Source organism: Indicator indicator, chromosome 1 (assembly GCF_027791375.1).
Source record: "Indicator indicator isolate 239-I01 chromosome 1, UM_Iind_1.1, whole genome shotgun sequence".
Classification (NCBI taxonomy): domain Eukaryota; kingdom Metazoa; phylum Chordata; class Aves; order Piciformes; family Indicatoridae; genus Indicator; species Indicator indicator.
The window spans coordinates 85,667,771-85,686,437 of record NC_072010.1 but is presented as its reverse complement, the minus strand read 5'-3'; the positions used below and the strand labels follow the sequence as shown (position 1 = coordinate 85,686,437).

The following is an 18,667-nucleotide window of genomic DNA, read 5'->3' as shown; positions in this document are numbered from 1 at the left end:
AACAGGCATCATTAACTGTTACAAGCATTTTACCTCAGCATATTGTTGTTGGATATGTGCCTACAGGAAAGGTAAAAACTGTCAGAGAGAGAGACAGTTTTTTGGACCTTTCTGAAAAGCCATTTTGGTGACCTCTATACTTCTGGTGAGTATCAGGAAACACTGGCAACCAAATCAATCTTCAGTCAAAGGCATTAACTTACCTTCTAAAGAATTACGGGCTGAAAGCCATTCCAGAGAGTCCACTGGCACAGTGACCAAATGAGGAGTCTGATTCCCATCCTCTAAATTCAGACCATCAGGCAAAGAAGTGACGTCAGTCTCTGAGGAGAGCGGAGCTTCAGGTGCCAAACTGGCCCCATAGTCCAGATTTTCTGGTCTTGGCCAGATTTCATTGTCATTCTCCTGATCACTATCTGAAGTGGAATCTGGTTTGGTGAAATCAAAGGGCAAGGTATTGCTGACAGTTGATTCATCTGCTGAAGGCCGTTCAGCTAAAAAGGTGCTGTCCTGGAACATAAACCCACTATTAATATTTCCATCATTACAGGGGAAGCATTGGCTGACCCCATCAAGGCTGCTAACAGCAGCCAACAACAAAATCTGCTTGCTCCTGCCTCTTTGAGAAAGTAATGCACAGCAGCAGGAGGGGCCAGACTGGGAGGACTTGGCAAATAGATACTCTTCGGTAATTATCTGCAATGTGCATGTAAAATGCACATCCTTGTGACATACATTTCATGTGTCCAGTCATGTCCACCAAAAAGGGAATCACAGAACTGTTGAGGTTGGAAGAGACCTTTGAGATTATTTACTGTCTATTGCCACCCCATCTCCTTTCCTTTACTGAAAAACCGGATCTGCTCATTTCCAGTTAAATCAAATATAGGTGTGCACAGTACTACCTGTCTTCCTAAAGCAGGAACAGCTTTTACTTGTCAGCTACATAATATGGTAATTGTAATATTATAATTACTATGATACATAAAACAGTCTAGAAGCTGAACTTGAATGTAGAATAAATGACCCTGTGGTTATTCATTATCTTTTAGTTTCTGGGTGTGAGAACTCAGGAGGGAAACAAAGACCATCATATAAAGAAGGGTATTTAGAACATGAAATAAGTTTAGTCTCAAAGCTGAAATGCCTGTGTAGGAAGAAGAAGAGAAGAAGGGAAGGGGGAGGGGAAGGGGAAGGGGGAGGGGGAGGGGAAGGGGAAGGGGAAGGGGAAGGGAAGGGGAAGGGAAGGGAAGGGGAAGGGAAGGGGAAGGGGAAGGGGAAGGGGAAGGGGAAGGGGAAGGGGAAGGGAAGGGGAAGGGGAAGGGGAAGGGGAAGGGGAAGGAGAAGGGGAAGGGGAAGAGAAAAGAGCCTATCAGCAGTACTGATGAATAACAAAGTCTAAGCACAATGCATTTGCAAATTGCTTGAAATATCTTTTTAAATGTTTTTGAATCTCCAGTTTGCACACCACTTGCTTATTACTCCCTACCCCAATAATTTTGTTTAGCACAAGATTTAGTTCTTAGCACACTTCATCTTTAAATAATAGTCTACTACCATGATGTTTCATGAGGTAATTATACGGGGAAAATACAACAAAGAGATTGTTATATGGCCAAGGCTACAAAAGCAACCTGACTGACTACAACTCAGGGATCAGTGTTTCATATGCATACCAGTGCTGTGCAATAATCTAATATAAACCAAGAAAATCCCACTGGAGTAAGAAAAACTGCCAAACAATTTCAAGAAGCAGTTCACTAAGAACTAACCACTTGCTGATGTCATAGTCATAATGAAGTGGGCAGTGGGCACAGGTTTCTGTAATGAGGTTTGAATACTGGCTTCAGGTTTTGGCCCCTCCTACAGGAAGGACACTGAGGTGCTGAAGTGCATTGGGTTTGGCTGAGCTGGAGTTAATTCCCCTCGGAGCATCTTTCTAGTGCTGTGTTTTGCAGTGCTGTAGCTGGGTGTTGATAACACATCAGTGTTTTGGCTACTGTTGAACAGAGAGCCCAAGCTGTGCTTTTCCAACATTTCCCTGCCCCAAGAGTACACTGAGAGATCACGTACTTGGGAGGGGACACAGCTGGGCCAGCTGACCCAAACTGACCCAAGGAGTATTCCATGCCATATGACATCAGCTCAGATATATAAGGACTAAGTGAAAGGAGGTGTGGGGATATTCATCCATGGTGTCTGTCCTTCAGAGCAAGCAGTGTTAGATGTGTTAGAGTCCTGCTTCCCAGAGTGACAAACCACTGTCTGTTGATGGGAAGTAGAGAATGACATCTCTCTGCGCTTTTGCTTCCATGCATGGCCTTTGCTCTTTTCTTCTCCTTAGCATTATTAAATTGCTTCTACCTTATTACCAGCCTTTAGTTATATTTTCCCCTCTCCCCTATCCATCTAAGAAGAGGAGTGATATAGAAGCTGGCCAAACCACACAAGAAGCATGTCCGGAGAAGGGTAACAAAGCTGGTGAAGGGTCTGGAGAACTGATCTGGTGAGGAGCTGCTGAGGGAACTGTGGTTGTTTAGTCTGGAGAAAAGGAGATGGGGACAGACCTCATTGCTCTCTACAACTCCCTCAAAGGAGGCTGGAGTGAGGTGGGGTTCAGTCTGTTCTCCCCAGTATCGAGTGACAGGACGAGGGCAATTGTGCCAGGGGAGGTTCAAGTTGGATATTAGGAAAAAATTCTTTTTCCTGAAAGAGTGGTAAGGCATTGGAACAGGATGCCCAGAGAGGTGGTGAAGTGTGGCCATGGCACTTTGGGAAATGGTTTAATGGCCATTGGTTGGACTCGATGATCTTAGAGGTCCTTTCCAACCAAAACAATTTTACGATTTCTGTAGCTCACCATTTCAGTCTCATCTCTTTTTTTTTCATTTGAGTAACAGGAAAACAAAATATTTTTTAATTAAAATTTTCTCCTGGTTGAAACGTGGGTGAATTAAATTTTCAACTTCATTCAAAGTGCTTGTGAACACATTTTGAAACAAGCCAGTTAAAGTATTATTAGTAAATTGTCTACCTGTGTTGATCACATTTTTGTAGACTTTTATGCCACCAAAGTCTCCTCCCATTTTTAATTTCTGTGGTAACAATAAATCAGTTGAAAAGCATAAATCCCATCTAGATGTGTTCCATTAATTACCTTTTTTTGGCAAAATTTACCACCATAAATAAAGCTGTAAAGAAAGTTACTGTGCAAATTTAGAAACAAATTACACATATAAATTCCATAAAGAATGAATAAGGCCTACCAGCAAGAGCTTCTCAATATATTTTTTCTTTCTTTTTTCTTTGTTAATGTGAGCATTTAGTTGCCAGGGATTGCACTTCATCATTTATTTGAATGTGGATATATGTTCCCATGGCAACTAACACTATTCAACAATTCTTGTTACAGTGCAATATATTATATTAACAAGTTTAATATCATATTGGCAACCTCTGATTTTCACTAATGTCTTTTGAAAGACTTACAAATATGACAGATGACTAAAAACACAGGACCTCCTCCCTGATTTTCCATCTGCTGCTGCCAGAAAGGCATTGTATTCTGCAAGCCAGAGGATTCTACCTGTTACAACTCAACAGAAATAATAAGAAAATACACTTTGCAAAAGCTAAACTTGCTTTTTTTCTTCACTTTAAAATGTTGTAAAACTCAGAAGAATTAATGACTAGTTGGTCCCATCTGCTAGCAATTAGATAGTGAGTCATGATAGTCCCACATTATGTCAAGAGTGTGTATGATAATACAAATCAAACTTATTCTCAGATCAACTAAGAAAAATAACAGCAAAATTTTTTTTCAGAGGTAACAGTTTTAGCAGTGCGGTATTGAGCCATACAGGTTTTATATCTGTGGAAGTAACTGATGAATCATTTCAACCTTGTTTACTCTTTAAGTGAGTTTATGAATTTCTGAAATTTATCTGTGTAGTATAGATTGCATACAGCTGTTTCTTGGATATACTCAATGTTTTTTGCATAATTTGAGGTTTTGACTGAAGACATAGATGACATTGTTAATCAGAGTCCATAATTAGAAAAAAAGTCACTTCCACAATTTTTTCTTGCACATACTATTCCTTAAAATTGATTTAAAACTTATAACTGCAAAGCTGCCTCTATGCTAAAATGTCCTTGCCTGCACATCTGTCAGAATATCCGCAGACAGAAAGTAAAGGTGGCAGAACCCTTTGTCTTAACTAAAATAAACATCTGCAATGTTTCAATCTTGTTAGATAGCTTTAGTAAAGAGAAATCCCTTACCTGACAGTTAACAATGTTTATCCACACCTTGTTTAAGCCATCTCTTGCAAATCCGTATCATAGAATCATAGAATCAGTCAGGGTTGGAAGGGACCACAAGGATCATCTAGTTCCAACCCCCCTGCCATGGGCAGGGACACCTCACACTAGATCAGGCTGGCCAGAGCCTCATCCAGCCTGGCCTTAAACACCTCCAGGGATGGGGCCTCAGCCACCTCCCTGGGCAACCCATTCCAGGCTCTCACCACTCTCGTGGTGAAGAACTTCTTCCTTACATCCAGTCTGAATCTCCCCATTTACAGCTTTGTTCCATTCCCCCTAGTCCTATCACTACCTGGTATCCTAAAAAGTCCCTCCCCAGCTTTCTTGTAGCCCCCTTCAGATATTGGAAGGCCACAAGAAGGTCACCTCGGAGCCTACTCTTCTCCAGACTGAACAGCCCCAACTCTTTCAGTCTCTCCTCATAGGAGAGGTGCTCCAGCCCTCTGATCATCCTGGTGGCCCTTCTCTGGACACGTTCTGGCACGTCCATATCCCTCTTGTAATAGGGGCTCCAGAAAATATGAATTTGCACTTCAGATAGCAATGATTATTTTTTAAAGCTCAGGGAAAAGTGGCATGAAATTAGGGATATTATACCTGTGACCATTCCAACAAGAGTATTGGGATTTCATGAAGTGACTACGACTTTTGCTTCCACAAAGTTTCAGAAATTGGCCTGAAATTACACGTGTCTGTGCTCATACTTTATGTCATAATGAACTTAGTGGAAACCTCCCATCAAGCAAAGATGGACTTGGGTTTTGTGGTACAAACTGAGCTCATTTCTTCTTGAAGGCACCTCTGTGTTACACAACAGAGTGCAGAATAGAAACCTACTGGATAAATCGTTAATCCCAGACAATGCTTTGTCATTCAGAGGTTCTAGCTGTCAGTAGAACTAACTGATTTGATCTTAGTGTTGCTAGCACCTAACCTGGTATCTCTGCTTCAAGCTCCTTTACATTGTACATACACAGATAGAGACACCAAGTCCCTGTCCATTGGGGAACTTCAGGTTGTTCCGGAGGTAATTGGAGGAAATTGTTAAAATTTCAAGAGTTAATAAATAATTTATTTAATTAAAAATAATAGTATTTTTCTGTGTTTCCTTTGCTGGCTTTAAGTGGATAGACATCATTTGAAAACTGAACTGAGGACTTTCAGCAAAAGTAACACAGAAACATAAAAGAGAAACTTGTTATTTTATCTCTTCCAGCAGAGAGCTTTAGGGCTTAAATCTAGGTCTTGCTTTCCAGTGAAAGTGTTGTGGGAAGAATCATGTCTTTAGAGCAATTTACTGTCTAAATATGAGATAAAAACAGACAAAAGGAAGCCTAAGAAGCAAGGCCTGGATATAGAAACAGAAACTACTGCTGTCTGATAGAAGAGGATCACAGAAAACTCTTGTGCAATAGATACCAAATTCTCAGATGAGAGATTTCACCAGAGATTTTCTTCCAATATAAACTGGACCTTCATTATTACTTATTCTGCATGAACAAGAGGCTATAGAAGCTCTGGGTGCTGGCTGCAATTCGACCTTTCTGAGTTAAGTTGTTAAAATGTGTCCAAAGGCCAGCACTCAGAACATACTTACATCCAACTCTGGACGCTCTAGCACAACTGGATGCTCAGTAATCCAGGATGGGTCTTCTGGTGTAGGGTGTAGTATTTCTTTCACTGTGGAAATAGAAATACTTGGGATCTAAAGACTGTAGGAGCAGTGTGAGGAAGCTGTTTTGCAAGTTTGGCTGAAAACCTTTCCCTCACCTCAGATTTGTTGCAGAACCACTATGGTTGGAAAAGACCTTTTAAGATCATCAAGCCCAACCATTACCTAAATATTTTGAAAATGTTTCCCAGAGAGATTTTGTTTCTGGAAATGCCTTTAGATTTGTGACAGGAACTACAGATGAAAAATGAGAACAAAGGGTGGACAAAACTTCCCACCACCTCTAGCAGGATAAACCAGGTATTTCCTTTATGCTACTCAAGGCCAACACAGCACTGCTAAGGTAAGCATCATCTTAGTGCAGTATGCATCGTGTGAACCACATTTCCCCTTCTATTGCTGTTAAATTTTGGAACTATTCCTGAAACTGCATATCATGAACCTCATTGCAAAGCAGGAGAAAGGATAATCTAATGGATTAAGAATGGAATACTTCTGCTAAGGACTTGTCTTGGTTAAGATCAGCAAAACAAGCTACAACACAATAGTTTTTATTGTTTCTTTTTAATTATTCAGAGGGCAGCTGAATAACTCACTCATCTGAGACCAATTATACAAAACTTCAAATATTGGCTCACCACCAATACTATTTATGGCATCATGATTAATACTCACCATTAGTAAGATGAAGAGAGTTAACATCTAAAGACAAGGAAATGTTATCAAGCAAGGCATTTTTCCGGAGGATTTCAGCAATGTAATCTCGGAAATCACTGATAGTGTACACAACTGTTGGATTGTCCTCTATGCCCATAAAGAAGTTGTCCTCCACCTTGTTCGAATGAAGGTTAATCAGGTCCCAGGTGGCATTGCTGATGGCTTTTCCATCAAATGTAACAGCATAATGAACTTCCACCCCACTTCAGTTGTACAAAAAGAAAGAGAATAAAGGTGAGAGATTTAAGGTTTTCCACGATAGAACAAGCAGCATTTTTCCCCCCAAGAACCTTTTTAATTTTTATTTTTCTTTAAAGGATTCTAAATTTTAAAAAATATAATTATTTTCATAGAATCATAGAACTGTTTTGGTTGGAAAAGACCTCTAAGATCATCAAGTGACCTAACACCACCATGGCTATTAAACCATGTCCCAAAGTGCTATGTCCACATATTTCTTGAATACCTCCAGCAATGGGGACTGCACCACTTCCCTGGGCAGCCTGTTCCAATGCCTGACCACTCTTGCAGGAAATAAATGTTTCCTAATATCCACCTTATTCCTCTTGTATGTCCCTGCCTATGCTTTCCACCACTGCAAAGTTCTCAAGAAAAAGGCCACCAGAACCTGGTACCTGGTCTGGTCCCAGCTCTGTATTTGTTAGCGAATGGCAGACATACCACAAGCTGACCAAAACGTTGCCTTTCTGCCAGCATTATTAATAGGCCCACCAGTACACAGTAGTGTGAGTGATGATTTTAAGATCATGCCAGTGATGGGAATGGCTCTGGGCTGTGAAAACAGCCAAGAAAACCAGGCTGCATATAGTAGCAATCTACCGTAGCAAGAGGGAGCCCTGATCACTGTCGTTGTGCAGTGTCAGTCTGTTTGAAATAATGTCTTTAATAGCAGTTAAATGTTACTTAATACAGCTTATAATTAGGAACATTTTTCTAGACTCATTTGGTAATTTATTCTTCAATTGAGCTTTGTATCTGTGTACAGTTTAGCTTTTTTCCGTGTTAAATCTCCTCCGGTTTCTTAATTTTCTTTTCCTGCATACATCTGGATGTCCTCTCTCACATGACTGCATAGACATCAATCAGATTTACCATACACTGGGCAGAAACACAAGGGAGCTTTAGAAAATCTATTTTGGCTGTACACAGGACACAGCAAGAAAATGAAGTAATCTATGAAGTGTTAGAAAAACCTTCTCCAAAGACAGGTTTTCCTCATTGCACAGAGCTGGACTGGATTGCTACAGTAGTGGCTTTGTTTAGAGAAGTCTCTAAAGCCCCAGATCCAGAGAAATAATCAGGAAACACACTGACTAGAACCAGGAGCCTGCTGGAGTTTTGCTGCTGGCTCTACCATTGAGATGAGCCCACCACAGGCTCACTGTGGGCACTGACTTGAGCAGAGGAAATAAAAAAGGATAGCAGTGGTAAAGGAGGAGCATTAACTTTTACTTAATACAACTCTGCTGTCAGTTGCAGTTAGTAATTCCTAAATAATAGCTGCTACACTATCATCTGTCTGCAAAGGGCTAAAACATCTGGTGCTTGGAATTTAGCCTTTTTGAATAGCTGCATGCATCTCAGCCTGCAGAAATGAAGAATAGTAAAGGATGGCTTTAAGTCACTATTGTTTGTGAAGAGACTTGTGTTTTCTAAGCTTTCTTCTAAAATTAAAATGCTCATTCTCTGTAAAACTCTTTGTGGAAACTGGTTAACTCCTCTGCTGAGAAACAAAGTAAAGAAAATAGTACCTGGAGTAAGTTAAAGGCTGCAGTTAATTTTCTGTCTTGTAAAATTCTTAAAATACTAGAGGAGCAGAATTTTGAATGCTTATCCTGCATGTACCTGATAGAGAACAAGTCCAGACTGATCTCATCTTCTGCTAAAGAATGTTTATAAAACTACTGCTTAGATGTGCAGCACCTCAGGCCTTGAAGTAGCTGCATTTGCTGGAGAACTATGGTTTTCTTACCTACTTTCATTTCTATAATAATAATTAACCTGTATTTATTCAATACTTTGCTGCAAAGTAAAAAGATCTTAAGTTCTCTTTAAGGAATTTTGTTTTCTTCCAAAAAGAGACTCATATATCCATTAGCCCAGTAGCTGACTTGTGTTGTGTAGGGGAAGATTTTGACCAAGTAATCTTTTTAACTAAATTAGGTTTATCTGTACTCAAAATAGATCAGTTACTTGCAGTTTCTGGTATAACTCCTTCATAAAATATTTTTGCTGGATAATTTTCTTACTCTGGAGCCAAATCTACAAATCCCTAAAACAGTGTCCTCCAGCTAAACATGTTTTTCTATCTGTATTATGATAGCATCTATTAAATAGTTGTCTTTACCTGTCGTCCTCAGGAGAGCTGAAGGTAGAAACAAAACAAAACACAGTAACAAAATCTGTTAAATCAATGTTATAATCTCCTTTGTCTTCCGACTTTAACAAATTTGCTTTTGTATTCTACAGGGCACACAAATTTGAGAAGAAATACAGCAAATAGTTATAAGCTGCGTAGTTATTCTGCTTGATAACAAACTGTTCTGCTTTCATTCAACTGCGATATTTCATGCAGGCTGGTTCCTACCATAAAACCTTTCCCAGTATAGCTGTTACATGTGTAACTAGAATATTCCAGCTAATAAATTCTAAGAAACACAGCTAACAAATTCACAAAGAAAAAACAATTTAGATTAACTCATGAACAGTCTCATTAGCTTCTGAAAGTTCTATCCAGTCTATCGAAGGAAAATCATAGGTTGTGATCCATGTACCCCAAAACTCAGGCATCAGATGTTCAATGAATAATATATAGGAACCTCTTTTTCCCCAAATTAACTTAAAATATCATTCCAAAGCACAAACTGACTTGAGGAAACTAGTCTTTAAAAGAAATATTTAGAGAAATAGAGTGAAACTTTTGTATCAAACTATTCAGCCATTTTTGGTTTGATCAAAGGGAGAAAGACCTTTACCTATCTCAAACACCAATCTTTAGAGACACCCCAAAATGAACATCAAGAAGTTGAAAAAAAAAATGTTAAATACAACACATTTCTTCAGAAAGGTTTCTGTGTTCTTCCTTGTTTAATACTAGGACATGTCACCAGTAGTGAAGATGTATCAGATACTGAATTTAAATTAGAAAAGACCTCTTTTAATTTTAGGGTAGAATCTTGAATTAGAATGCCTGCTCCTAAAATCCAGGCAAGTGGAGATGTGATTTGTAGATTTGGCAATGTGAGATTCTCTGGTGAATGCCAAGAGCAAAACAAGAAATGACTGCATTTACATACAGTCCTGTATTTCTATTTCTACCTCTGTATATAGAAGTGCCAAGTTTGAAAGCACTTGTCCTTTGGTTAATCCATCCCAAGAACTCCCATGCACATGGCTGATTTTCTTCCAAGTGTGGTGCTAGCACATACATGATCAGGTTCAATCACCACTTACAAACCAGTATCTTTTTACCTGTAATCCAGGACATGGATGTTTTTATATCCAGGTAGTCCTTCAAATACATTTTTCATCTATTTTGAGGGGGAAACAATACAAAACAAAAAATTAGCACAGATTTCCTCCACCTTACTCATTTAGTGAAAAATCAAGAAGTATTTTTAACATTTTCTTAAACTGTATCTAAGTTGTTAAAGCTGAGAAAAATGCTTTCAGAATTGTTTTGGTGACAGGTGACATTGTTTCACTATTAGAAAAAGAAGAAGTACGAAAAACTGTCCAACAGTCCCAAAAACTTTATAGAAATATTCAAAGGGGGGGTGGAAGCCAAACAGACAATATTCTTTCTCTTATTTATGCAGCACCAACATTTTTCTGTCCAAAAAGTTTTTGTTATTCCCCAAACTTCTCAGGATTAAAAAGAATTTGGGAAAATGTTTTGTATTGCAGCCACTTATAGGAGGAGCATCCACCACGAGAGCAGGGACCTCTTAGACTGTGTTGCATAGTGCGAAACATGGTTCATCTCCAGTGCCCTCACTGGGCAAAGGGCTCACAAGTGTTTGGCACTGTTACACCAAAACACAAATGGGAGCAGCAAAATGGCAGCACATCCAGGCTTAATTCAATAGTCAACTGTGCTGCATGAGTCAAAATCAAGAAACAGAATATTGATCATGCTGGTTTAGGGTTCTTTTTTCCTTTCAAAAGAGCCTTGCCAGTTGAGGATTATTTTTCACTCCTCAAATTCTTCTTCCCCTCACCAGTCTCCCTATTTTTAAACTGCCTCTGCTGAGACTTAAACAATCGAAGTGCTGCTGACAATATTTCTTCATCCAAGCACAGAGAAAACCAGGCAAGGGATCAAAGGAGTGGAACATCCACATGCCAGGTGGACTGTGTCCCATCTAACATTTCTTCCACACACACTATGGCATTGCTACTTGGCCACACAACTAGGAAAATTGAGATGTCTAGCCTATGCTAGCAACTTGTGACAGTTGTGGTGATGCTTTTTGGCTGCAGTGAAGAGTATATCTCTTTCCCATCTGGCCAGGGTCTGGCACATGGTTAGCCCCACTGGAAGGGATTCAACAGAGAACCCCAACTACACAGGACTAAGAAGGAAGCAAAGCTAGAGAAAGCATAAACTAGATGATGTTTAAGGTCCCTTCCAACCCAGACCATTCTATGATTCTGTGGTTATGATGTGCTGCTGTATGGCACCCTAGATTGCTCTCCCAAGAGAAAGGAAAGACAAACTCACTGAAACAAGAAAATGATGGCAAAAATAAAGTTACCATAATTGATATTGGAAAAAATAGGGACAGGAAATTCAGGAGACAGTAGTATGATCACATTTTAAATATGTATCTGTATTTTGTTGGGAAGTAACTTTATTTGTAACATACAAATGAAAACATTACATTTTAAAAATTAAATATTAAACAATATTAAATTACCTTGAAATCAAGTTTTAAGAAATCAAGAATGTATGTGTACATAATTACATCTATAACACACACTTGTTTTTTTTCTTTGAAGTAAGTGCCTAACCATGGCTCATTCCCACTCACTCCTATGGGATTTAAGTGTGTACAAACTGGCTGGAAGGATTTAAAATGTGCTCCCATTCTAGGCAGAAATGAGGAACAAAGGTTGTTGTGTCAGCCTAGATTTCAGAGACTACTTCATTGCAGTGCAGGCAATTCATCTAAGAAAATGTCTCTCCTGAGCAGAAATAATGAATGAGTTTGTTAGCCCTGGTAGGTCTTTAAAAAGGACTAAAATAAGTGGAAAGGCTTTTCATTTATTAATAGCATCTAGCTTAGTTTCTTTTGCTAACCCGAGGCAAAGTAAATCAGAAAATGGGGAAAGAAGACAGGGAGCAGTCCTTCAGAAAGGTCCTGTTTAGAGTATGTCCCCATTCACGGCTTCAGCATAATTTTCTAATAATTAAAAAAAACCATATTTTTACTTCTTTTGCCTGCAAAAATGATAGCAGGCTATTTCATGAGAAACACAAAAATAAAACTAGAGCATTGGGTGTCTGGCAGCTGGTGCACTACACACAATGCAGCAGAAAGGCAGCATGTCAGACAGAAGAGTGTGTCTTCACGATGGGTGAATATTTCATGGATTCATAGATTCATAGAATGGTTTGAGTTGGAAGGGGCCTTGAAGGTCATCTAGCTCCAACCCCCCTGCCATGGGCAGGGACACCTCCTTCTAGACTGGGTTGCTCAAGGCTTTGTCCAATCCGGCCTTGAACACTTGCAGGGAGGAGTCACCCACAACCTCCCTTGGCAACATGTTCCAGTGTCTCACCAGCTTCACTGTGAAGAATTTCTTTCTATTATCCAGTCTAAATCTCCCCTCTTCCAGCTTCAGTCCATTCTCTCTCATCTTATCACAAGCCCTTGTAAAAAGTCCCTTCTCAAACTTTTCAGTTTTTTAGTCTTGCCAGCCTACGTCAGACAGTAAAAGCCCTAAGACAGTTCTGCAGAGCCCCTGAGAAGACAGCCCTGACACAGGTGCTGTGTGCTTTGCTTTGCAGAGATAGCACAAAGAGTCAGGGGAGGTAATCACCTGAGAGATGAATTGTTCAGAGAGCCGCTGATGCTCCGCAGAAGCTGGGTCGTTCAGGTCCTCGCTGTACTGTTCACCGACAATCAAGATGCTGAACTCAATCATCTGCTCAGTTACAGGTCTCACTTGCTTCTCATCCTGTTTCTTTATCTCATTATTGGTCTGGAAAGGAAGGAAGAAATAAGAAAACAGGAGTTGATTTAATACCTTTTTGTTTTGTTTTGGCCTTTGCTGGTTTTGTTTTTTTTTTTTTCCCGGGAGGTCAATCCTCATTACTTACCACAGGCAAGATTCCTACCTATCTTGGATTAACTCCATGTAGAAAGCATCCCTGGGTATCTATATGTACAGACAGTCTGCCAGCTATCAACAGCATACTACATTCCTAAGCTTGGGTCCAGACACCTTTCTTATGTGAACCAGAAACTTTTCCAGGTGCTACAAACCTGGAGGTTTCTCTGGGTTGTGATGGGGCAGAAAACCTGAGCCCCCTACACAAATGCTGTACGGACAGGGCTACCAGGATGATGAAGGGATTGGCACATCTGAGTGATGAGGAAAGGCTGAGAGACCTGGGAGTCTTTAACCTGGAGATGAGAAGACTAAGAGGGGATCTGCTAAACCTTTACAAATATCCTAAGGGTGGGTGTCAAGAAGAAAGGGCCAGTCACTTTTCACTGGCAGAACGAAGGGCAATGGACGCAAAAAGGAAAGCAGAAAGTTCCACCTCAACATGAGGAAAACCTTCTTTGCTGTGAGGTTGCCAGAACACTGGATCAGGCTGCCCAGAGTGTTTGTGAAGCCTCCTTCTCTGGACACTTTTAAAACCCATCTGGATTCATTCCTATGTGGCATGCCCAGGTGATCCTGCTTCAGTAGGGGGTTTGGATTGGATGACCTCCAGAGGTCACTTTTAACCCCTACTATTCTCTAATTCTGCAACAGAAACACCTCAGGGCACCGTTGGTGGGTCGAGCTGATAGTCACAAACATACTTGTTATAAAGCACAGCATGTTCACTTCAGCCATCAGCATTCCTGCTTGCCTTGTACTGTAATGGAATGCTCAAAAAGCCTCAAGGATGGAGGCAGCAACTAAAGAGGCCATCTACTAAGCAAGACCATTATTTGAGAATTCTCATACTGAATATCGTTCTATTTTCCATTTCAGAGAATGGCTTGAGTTGGAAGGGACGTTAAAAAACATCTAGTTCCAACCCCCCTACCATGGGCAGGGACACCTCCCACTAGATTAGGTTGGACAAAGCCTCACCCAGCCTGGTCTTAAACACTTCCAGGGACGCAGCATCTACAACTTCGCTGGGCAACCCATTCCAGCATCTTACCACCTTCGTAAAGAACTTCTTCCTGACATCTAATCTAAATGCATCCCTTACACATCTTTGCTCCAGTACAAGGCCATCTAGCTGACCTCAGCTACAAACAGAAATTCTGTTACATGGGATGGTAATGAGGCAACTTAAAGTGCAATTATCGATACATGAACTCCTCATTTGAGCCCAGTCAGCAACAGGCTGATATACCCAAAATTTACTCATTTATCATAAGGCTCTTACAGTCCCACCTGCGAGACAAGTTACCTTGTCACAAGTTATCTTGACAAGTTACCAGTGGCTGAGGGAGCTGGGGTTGTTTAGCCTGGAGAAGAGGAGGCTCAGGGGAGACCTTATTGCCATCTGCAACTACCTGAAGGGTGGTTGGTCTCTTCTGCCAGGCAACCAGCAACAGAACAAGAGGACAAAGTCTCAAGCTGTGCAGGGGGAAGTTTAGGCTTGATCTTAGAAGGAAGTTCTTCACAGAAAGAGTGATTGCCCATTGGAATGGGCTGCCCAGGGAGGTGGTGGGGTCGACGTCCCTGGAGGTGTTTAAGAAAAGCCTGGATGAGGCAGTTGGTGCCATGGTCTAGTTGATTAGATAGGGTTGGGTGATAGGTTGGACTTGATGATCTTGGTGGTCTCTTCCAACCTGATTGATTCTGTGATTCTGTGATACTTTTGGCAAGTTCTACATCCAGAATAGGAGGTGGGAGTGAGGTAGTGATCAGTCTGTTCTCACATGCAACAAGTTACAAGACAGAGGGAATGGCCTCAAGGTGTGCTAGGGGAGGTTCAAGTTGGATATTAGGAAAATTTTCTTCACAGAAAGCATTATCAGGCATTGGAACACGCTGCCTAGGAAGGTGGTGGATTCTCTATCCCTGGAGGTACTTAAAGGATGCATGGATATGATACTGAAGGACATGATTTAAGTGGTAGTGTCTTAGCAGTAACGGTGGGATTGTGAGCACTAGGCAAGTGGTGGACTTGATCTCAGAGGTCTTTTCCAGCCTCAACAGTTCTATAGTTCTATGAGTCTAGTACCCTGTGTTTTTCAGCCTTGGGAAGTGAAGGATCCTTCCAGATATACAATGGGCATTGGGAGATCAGCAGGGACCTCTGCTGAACTGAAGTGGTGGTCCTCAACTGGTATGTCTACAGCTGTCTGAGAAGCCCCAGAGCAGTGGCTGTGCAATGCACCAAGGAAGTGTGTAACTATCGTGGTTACCATGGGCAGGAGTGAAATCCAAGTTTTCATCCAATCTGATTGACTGGTCAGCACAGGAAGAACACTATCTGTTTAGCTCCTGAGTATATTACAACCAGCATACTATTCCTTGTTGCATACTGAGAGACATGAGAAAAAAAAACAGATCTTGTATCGTGGATTTGTTATGAAAAACAAAATAAAATAAAGATTTGTGGGGAATGGAGAGGGAGAGGGAGAGGGAGAGGGAGAGGGAGAGGGAGAGGGAGAGGGAGAGGGAGAGGGAGAGGGAGAGGGAGAGGGAGAGGGAGAGGGAGAGGGAGAGGGAGAGGGAGAGGGAGAGGGAGAGGGAGAGGGAGAGGGAGAGGGAGAGGGAAGCTGGCTCTTAAGTTAACTTTAGTCAAATAGGCAAATGTCTTTGGCTATTTATATGCAGTTGTTGTTTTTCCTCATTAAATAAAAAATAAATTTAAAGTGAAAGAGAGCCAACAAAACAGAACTTTTCCACAAAGCTGCTTCTTGCATTAGGTATAGTGCATGAAATGGAAAAACCTTTCACCTGAAAGTTTAGCTGCCACCAGTGAGAAACTTATACATTGTTTAGGGATCCTCTAAAATTTTTTTGGTTCAATTCTCTTCCATTTTGTAGTTAGGTAACTTTGTAAAGCACTATAGTGACCACTACCCTCCTTGAAGCTAGTTAGCATTTGAGAGATAAGTAATTAGCAGAGGCATATGTTTGCTGCTAATATATGGCTCTTTCAATCATTTGTAAGTCCCCCAAAAACCAAAAGCACAGTCAACATGTGAGTGCAGAAGATGAGCTTTGCTCACTCCTGCTCTTGTAATCTGCAATGCATTTTGGCTGCACAGAGCAATGATGAGGTGTGATGTAACTGTAGAGAGTGACAACACTGCAGCAGCAATAATCCAGTTCTGGTTTCTTTCTGATTTACTAAGTGGTCCTATTCTCTGCTCAGGCAGAAATACTTTGAGCAGTTCTGTTTTAAAAAAGAATAACGGTGTACATGGGACCAAGCCATAAGAGGTTTTGGTACATAATATAGAGTCAGATCCCAGGCTTGGTCAGAAGCTGTCTGCTTGTTTCATGTTCAGTATTTCATTATTGGAAGCACAATATTAGAGCTCCACAGTCAGGCTTGAAAGCTCTAGAAGAAAGCACAGCTTGGCCCAGCTTTGTTTCACAGCCATACTGTGTTACGGAACAGCGCGCAGTTAAACCCAGTACCACAAACCACCTTCTATTTCCACATGGCATGTGCAGCTGCCTAAGCTTCTCAGAACATCCACTGAGCTCCACAGTATCACAGAATGGAAGGGGTTGGAAAGGCCTCTGGAGATCATCAAGTTGAACCCCCCACATTTATAAGAAAACAAAAGCCAGCTGATCCATACCATTGGTTTGCAGATTTGGGGTTTTTTTCAGTCATGTAGGCCCTTAAATACTGCAGATGGATTCTAGAGTTTGGGCTCCAATTTTAATCCAGAGGAGCTGTTTCTGGGGAAAAAATACTTCTCTGGGACCTATCTGGTGGTCAGCACTTCTGAGAGCCAGCCCCACTCTTACAGAGGTGTTTTAAATACTTGCTGCACCTCAAGTTCTGTGTTCAGTTTTGGGCCACTCACTACAAGAAGGACATTGAGGAGCCTCTCTAGAGAAGGGCAACAAAACTGGTGAAGGGTCTGGAGAACAGGTTTGGTGAGTGGCTGAGGGAACTGGGGTTGTTTAGTCTGGAGAAGGGGAGGCTGAAGGGAGACCTCATTGCTCTCTATAGTTCCCTAAAGGAGGTTGTATCAAGGTGGGGACTGGCCTCTTCTCCCAGGTAACAAGTGATACAACAAGATGAAATGGACTCAAGTTGCACCTGGGGAGGGTCAAGTTGGATATTAGGAAAAATTTGTTCACCAAAGGGGTCATCAGGCACTGGAACTGGATGCCCAGGGAGGTGATGGAGTCACCATCCCTAGAGGTGTTTGAAAGATGTTTGGATGAGGAGCTTCAGAACATGGTCTAAGAGTTGTGTACAGGGAGATGTTAGATTATGTTTAGGGTAAATGATCTTAATGTCTTTTCCTACCAGGAAGATATGATTCTATGTAGGCTTTCCTATGTCTGTAGTTAACAATCAAGGAAAGGGTGACTGTAGGATGATAAACAAAAGTTCATCTATGACAGTAAAGAACCAAAGAAGCAGAAGAAATCTTCATGACTATCCAGGCCAGCTCTCTGCTGTTCTTCACAGTTATACCATGTGGATCCTCAAAACACTACTGAAGAAATTTGATGTGTATTGTGTTTTCATAGGAGTACTGCTTCCTTTTCTAGCTCTCAGAAGGCCTAGGCATTCCTTGTCTAGACCTATGTCTATGTCTAGAGCAAAATCCTCACCTAAGAGCTCAACTGATCTAACTCTCTCATCCAACTGATCTACTCTCTCTACTCTGCTCTGGTGAGACCTCCCCTGGAGTACTGTGTCCAGCTCAGGGGCACCCAACACAGGAGAGACATGGACCTGCTGGATTGCATGTAGAGGAGGGCCACAAAGATCATCAGAGGGCTGGAGCACCTCTGCTATAAAGACAGGCTGAAAGAATTGGGGTTGTTTAGCATGGCAAAGAGAAGGCTCCAGGGAGATTTTGTAACTACATTTCAATATCTGAAGGGGACCTATAGGAAGGCTGGGGAGGGACTGTTTAGAAGGGCTTGTAGAGATAGGACAAGGAGCAATGGTTTGAAACTGGAGCAGGGTAGATTTAAGTTGGATGTTAGGAGGAAGTTCTTCACAATGAGAGTGGTAAAATACTGGAACAGGTCACTCAAAGATGTGGTGGAAGCCCCATCCCTGGAGACATTCAAGATCAGACTTGATGTGGCCGTGAGCAGCCTGATGTAATTGAAGATGTCCCTGCTCATTGCAGAGGGGTTGGACAGGGTGACTGTGATGGTTTTAAGACTGTCTTTTTAATTTTTCTTCACAAAATTCAAGCAGAGAAAGTAAAAGGATGTAAATAAATCCCTATTGGGTGTAAGAAGGCAAAATAATGATTATTCTAAACACTTCCACTGGAGAGATAGAAATGTTTAAGAATCTCTACCCAAAACAAGGTTGGGGAGTTTGGGCAGTCGGGGACTTGTCTTGCTCGCTCAGTTTTCTGTCTGCCTGCTGCTTCTTCTTTTCTGGCTGAAGATAACACACTGACCTTGACAAGCTAAGTCTAACAGCCTCTCTTCTTCTTGACTCTGCCTTCTGCCAGGGGGGTTTGGGGGTATTCCTTCTGGCTGAGGGGGGAGGCCCCTTGCGGAAAGGCCCCTTGGGGGAAG

At 41.4% G+C, this 18,667-nt stretch overlaps 1 protein-coding gene across 1 annotated transcript in view; it reads right to left on the bottom strand.

Moving 5' to 3' along the window:
- Positions 1 to 18,667, bottom strand: part of IMPG2 (interphotoreceptor matrix proteoglycan 2) — a 66,569-nt gene that overhangs the window by 8,800 nt on the left and 39,102 nt on the right. Inside the window, exons 9-14 of the mRNA XM_054385736.1 lie at positions 12,782 to 12,943; positions 10,208 to 10,266; positions 9,084 to 9,101; positions 6,674 to 6,918; positions 5,924 to 6,006; positions 204 to 510 (exon numbers count right to left, since the gene is read on the bottom strand). Coding sequence (XP_054241711.1) covers positions 204 to 510; positions 5,924 to 6,006; positions 6,674 to 6,918; positions 9,084 to 9,101; positions 10,208 to 10,266; positions 12,782 to 12,943 — 874 coding nt within the window. The remainder of the gene's footprint in view (positions 1 to 203; positions 511 to 5,923; positions 6,007 to 6,673; positions 6,919 to 9,083; positions 9,102 to 10,207; positions 10,267 to 12,781; positions 12,944 to 18,667) is intronic.